At 48.6% G+C, this 6,000-nt stretch overlaps 1 protein-coding gene across 1 annotated transcript; it reads left to right on the top strand.

Moving 5' to 3' along the window:
* Positions 1–1,857: 1,857 nt before the first annotated feature.
* On the top strand, positions 1,858–3,223 carry LOC143423788 (homeobox protein Nkx-2.5). The gene is made up of 3 exons (XM_076895348.1): positions 1,858–2,152; positions 2,258–2,346; positions 2,456–3,223. Exons 1-3 carry the CDS (start codon positions 1,858–1,860, stop codon positions 3,221–3,223), a joined length of 1,152 nt encoding a protein of 383 aa, XP_076751463.1.
* Positions 3,224–6,000: the final 2,777 nt, after the last annotated feature.

Here is a 6,000-nt window from a genome sequence, read left to right as displayed (position 1 = left end):
TCCGACGCCCCTCTGACCGGTTTCAGTTTCACGAAACTTTGACAGACATCGATCCCTCGAAAAAAAAAACATCTCAAAAACCGCTTAACAATCGTAGAACCGCGACATTTAAAATCTGAAATTTTTACTCCATCGAACTACAACATAGGCAGATTTCTTCCCACAGAACGCGCGTTCTTTTTGCTATATTTGGAGTTGCGGTTTTGAAATATTAAAAATTAGTCCCGATTCGAAGGGCAGGTCGACGAGATCGATCGATGGAAGGCGGTGATCGTGCGAATAAAGAATAAATCGCCGGTTTTAGAAGCGTTAACCACGGTATGTCTGGATTGGTTCACCAGTTGGAGCATAGGCGTGCCTTTGCGTCTTCTCCTCCGCCCCAACGTTAGTCACCGCGTCATGGCTGTCCCGCGGCAAAAACGGATTTGCCATCTCCTTAATCGGCCCCGCACTTCCGATCCTCATAATTATCATGCGACGCCGGGACGGGTGGGTAATTTTTTTGTTCGATCGCCCGCTCGATTGGTCCTCCGCTCGAATATTCGGCGAACGGACGCAAAAACCGGCCAATTTCTTTAATTTCGAGTAGCTTGTAACGGAATGCCCCAACGATTTGTCATACTAAATAAATTTTACAATTCCTAATTGAACGTTGCGATCGCGTAGTGTAAAGACACTGATTCGTGCTCCGAAACTTCGACCGGAAAATCACAGATATTCGACTGCTGAAAGGGATTTGAGAATCGCTCGTAAAAAAGATGTAAAAAAGAACCAACTAACCGTCCGAAGCTTCTCCTCGTGGAAGGAGTAGAAAAAATCTGGAGCACCTAGTACTTCTGTACACGAACTCTGAGAGAAACAGATTAATACAGAAATAAAGCAATTAGTCAGCTTTCTATGAGAATCCTAATGAATAGTAGCGACAGTGTTTCACCCTAACCCTACCCCGAAAACTCCCACTCCCGCCTAATCGTGCAAACAAACCCCTCCAAGAAAGCTCGACGGTCTCTCCCGTCTGAGGAGCGCGCAACCACCCTCCAAATTGCCCTCGAGCCGTGGAGACAAATTAAAATCTCCAATCAGAGGGCTCGACCACCCCCGTAGAGGAACTCGTGCTTGTGGCGCTCGACAGGCACCGCAGACGCGGCGCGAGTGTGCTCGTGAAAATCACGCACGCACGCACACCGACGCCACTTGTAGCTGTGTGGACCACGGAGCAGAGACCAACACTTGACTCCCTCTGTCAGACCAAGTCACATTGCGCTCAGACCGTCCAACCGTGACCATCATCCCCCAAGGAGACGTTCCGCGAGCGCGTTCGAGCTGCCTCGCGAGTGTCCACCATCGCGAACCAGACGATCACGATCGTTATAGTTTCGCGAAGCAGCAGCACACCCCCTCTGCAACGATCTCGCGTCCACTTTTGACACTTTTGGGTGCTTCTACTGGCTGTTTCGAGCGGGATTAACCCTTCAACTTTTGGAGAAGCTAGCGTACTCGGCTCGGATCATTATCGGAGCTGGTGTTCGTTCAAGTGGCATTCGATTTTACGATCGACGGTTCAGAAGTTCGAAGCTGAAGTAGCCGGAAGATGATTGTTCCTTGAGGACCCTGGGGTGCCGTACAGCGTTTCTTGCGTATTCGATAGCTGGACCTCGAGTTCTGTCTTCGAGAAGATCGCGACAAGTTTTCAGTGCGCCATCGAAAGAAGGTGTTTTCAGTGAAATCGTCGGATACTCGAATCGAGTGTACTCGAGAGGTGATCGTGCCGCGTTTCTGCGTGTTGTCCGTTCGCGAGGTTCGAGGAAGATCGAATTGGTTGGGAGATTCGCGTGAAATCTCCGAGAATGCATTAGGATGTTGTCTTCCTCCGTCTCCGGAACCCCGTTCAGTGTCCGCGACATTCTCAGCGAGGATCAGCAGCTCGGGATCATGGATTGCTACGCGTCCGTTCACCACCAGCACCAGTTCCAGCAGCAACACGTGCCCCAGGATTATTACGGTTACAACATCGTGGCGGACAACAATTGGGACGTGGACAAGTTCAAGGAGCAACCGATGCCCGCTTACTCCCATTATCCCGACCTGGGCCACGTTCATCAGATGAACCAGATCACTCCTCCGTATCAGCAATCCCCGGTTACAGAAGACGGTACGTAAGCTTTCCGTGTGTTCATCGATCGAGGCGAGCACTAATTTCATCGACTTGTCCGGTGATTTCGATGGTGATGATACAATGCGAGGGATCGTGTTACAGGTAACGTGGTTACTTCCAGTAAAACGGAGCTGCGGAAGAGTCAGTCTGGCAAGCGAACGAAACGGAAGCCGAGGGTTCTGTTCTCTCAGGTGAGTCTTCGAGTACACAGTGACGCGTTTCATTCACCGCGAAAATTGCAGTCTTTGCATCGCGACACCATTCGTCCCGTAGGCTAAAAATCGTCCCCACTGTTTACAGAATCAAGTGTACGAGCTGGAACAACGATTCAAACAGCAACGATACCTGAGCGCCCCGGAACGAGAGTTGCTCGCGCAGACCCTCAAGCTGACCAGCACCCAGGTGAAAATTTGGTTCCAGAACCGACGATACAAGAACAAACGCGCCAGAATAGAGGACGCGGAGAAGCTGCAGGCGCAAAACATGAAGAACCAGTCGCTGAAAAAGATCCACGTGCCGGTGTTAATAAAAGATGGCAAACCGAACATCCAGGACAGCTACAATCCGCCCTACTGGCCCAACATCAGGCCAGAGTTGAACGTCTCGATGCAGCCGGACTTCAGAATGAACGAGATTCGACTGAGCCCCGAATTCAGGTCCGCGAACGACATGAGAATGGACACGAGCATCAGCCCCGAGTACAAACCGGACATGAGCTCCGATCCGAGCGGGAAATCCAGTTTGAACGGGGAGATGCAAGCCAGACAGCACGCGCTGGCTACCGCGGACTTCAGAAACAATTTGGCGACGGATCCCCGTGCGGGTGTCCACGATTGTCACAGGCAGATGAAGGGGAACGTGAGCGGCAACGAGGTCGCGCCATTTCCGGATCTGAAAGCCATTACGACGGACACGAAACCCATGGTCAGCGACGGGAGACCAGTGATGGACGTCTCCAGCAGCGACTACGGCTTCTCCAACTACTTGGCACCGGCCAATTACCAGATGCAGTACGTTAACTATATCGAACAGGTGCCTATGGACCAGAATCTCCAACGATTGTGGTAGGCATACGGAATTTTGCAATCTATTTCGTTATTTTCGGTGTAAGCTGTGCTCGTTTCCGAAGAAGGCTTTCAAAAGTTTCAACGCTCGAGGTGTTCCTCTGGGAAAACGTAGTTTACAGTTGGAAAAAGAGATTTGGGAGGAGTCGAGACTGCGCTCCAAGGAGTTTGCCAAGAATTTTAGGTCGGAGGAGGGAGCGGCGATTAAAGACTAGGTAGCTTTCAGCTGCAAGTATTAGAGATTTGTTTAAAATCGTAAGAAAGTTCAAACGTTCGGGTATTATTTTTGTAACGAGTGGTTTCGCGCTTTTATGGTCTACGTTATTAACCGCTGAGACTTCGAGAAAAGAAGGAAAATGATTGAGAAATTGCAGAGAATAAAAAGAAATAAAAACGACGAATCGTGCGACAAACGTTACCAAACAGGTAGCCAAAGAGTAATCGTTCGGGGTGCACCTTTTAATCACCGCGATTGCGATAGCTTTAAGATAGAGATACGCGTAAGTTAGATGGTAAGGCCTATCGGCAGCTGTGTTTCATTATTTTTTTCTTTCTCTTCGTTCACTTTTAGTTAGGTAAGGTACCCTCTCTCTTTCTCTCTTCGAAATAGTAACGCGCCGCTCAAGAGGCCCGAACGGAAATTGCTTCAAGTGGTTTTTGCGGAAACATCAGTTACGCCGTATTCCGCAGACTTCCTGTTTCTCGTGATTCTATTTTTTTCTCCCGATAATACGCTTTTTTTATTCGACCGCCGTGTTTACCGCTAGGATGGCGTATGTATTTCGATAATTCGCGATACGACCTATAAATGGCACGCGGACCTGTTCTCGGATGAAATTACGAGATCTCGATTGCGACTACTACTGTACTTTTGTACTGGTGTTCACGACTGTTTACAGAAACGAACAAGGAGACAATAAATAAAAGTATTATGCTTCTTAAAGGGACGATTAAACGCTCGAGTCATTTCTTTCCTCTCGCCGACACTTTCGATCGGTGGCTCCTCCCTGCCTCCTTGACATCCTTTGAAAGAACGACCAGAAAATTCGTAGAAACTAGCGAACGCTATCGACTCTTAGCGAGATATCGCGCGAAACGAGCTTCTATTTGCGCGATCACCGCGTTCCACCGCGAGAAGCGACGTTACGCCTGGTCCAGGTCGATAAAACAAAAATATGGCGAAATGGCATTTATAAATAGGTGAGTTCTGACAGCTTGAGCGAAGCCATGGGTGCCTTTTAGGTTATCGCGCGAGCACGACGGGTCATCTGGCAGTCAAGTGCCTTCACATAGACGATTCAACGTCGGCGTAATCGTTGTTCATGGTGCTACCGCCGCCGTAAAGGAGCATGGGAACAAGCTGATAAAAATGTCGCTCCCGATATCCACGGGGTGGTGGATGGCGCCGCGTTTCCCATACCGGTGGTCTCACCTTCCGCAACGATACGCGCCACCCTCTGCGCGCTGGGGTACGCGCTCCGCCCCAAACTGCACCTGCACGCACCTGTCCCCGTTGCACTTGTCCACAGGGATCTGGCCTCGTTTCCCTGGACGTGTTCCAGAAACGACATCGTCCTCGACCGCGTGTTAATAGTTCAGTTTAGCGGATGAGGAAACACCGCGATAAGAGTCCTCGAGTTTCAACTTCGTCGAGCAAGCGAGTCAATTATGTGGCAATTGATGGTCGCGGTTTTTGGGGAGGCAGGCCGTTCTTTAAGCAACGATAGGAAACGATACGCGATACGATAATATCGCGGGCAAGTTCCATGATTTTTCGGTAGATTTACGATCGTGATAAATTAATTCGTGACACGGGATGATGCAAGCGAATGCAGTCGCTTCCGCGTTTACAGCCCGAATTCTGAAAGCCCCATTAGAAGGATCGTGTGTGTTCGCATAATCAATCACGGGACATTAAACGATGAAACCCGATCCTATTTGCCTGCGAGCGAATAAGAAGCATCGCGAGAGGGAACACGGAAGGTTGACGCTCTGCAAATAGAGGCAGGGTTGCATATGCATGGAACTACGCGTTCCGTGGATCGTTTTATTTAGAGACGATCCGTGTTTCACCGGGAGTCATTAATCACGCGTCCCCGCGGATCTTTATTCGACGAGCAATTAGTGGAATATTTTATCCAATCGGTTGCAGAGGTTGCACTGATAACGTTTAATAAAATTCACCGCGCAAACGTGTGAACGTTAAAGGCTGTTCCGATACCAAGTCGGAGCATGACGTATCGAAATATGAATGCATGTTAATGATGCGTAACGTGACGTCATTGATAGCTAATTATAGTGATGATGCTGGTAGACCGAATGGCAGAGTTAATTCTCCGCACATTTTTCCACTTTGCTCCTCGGTTTGCTCTTTATCGCAGTGATATATTGGAGTGTTAGATTGTACAAGTATCACTTTTGTATTTTCTTCTTTTGCATAATTTATCGTGCCAATTTGGCAGGATCGATCCTGTCGCATCGACGGATGATAAAATGGTATTCTGTACCACGTAGGAGTCTATACAGCCGATTGAAGTTACGGTAGAAATACTCGAAAACATCTCCTTTATCGACCGTAGAAAAGTAGCGTGAAATTTCACCACCTCGTTCACTCGTTAGCGCACTCTATGCTTTACTGACTCGACGGGGTTGAATTTTACTTATCGCCGATACAAAAATGAAACTATATCTCGCGCGAAATTCTACCCTCCTCTAATTTTTATGTCTTCGCTTTTATACGTCCATCCGTTAATTTGCACTTAAAACAATTCCTCCTACGCT

Source organism: Xylocopa sonorina, chromosome 5 (assembly GCF_050948175.1).
Source record: "Xylocopa sonorina isolate GNS202 chromosome 5, iyXylSono1_principal, whole genome shotgun sequence".
NCBI classification, from domain to species: Eukaryota; Metazoa; Arthropoda; class Insecta; order Hymenoptera; family Apidae; genus Xylocopa; species Xylocopa sonorina.
This window is presented reverse-complemented; position numbering and strand designations above follow the sequence as displayed.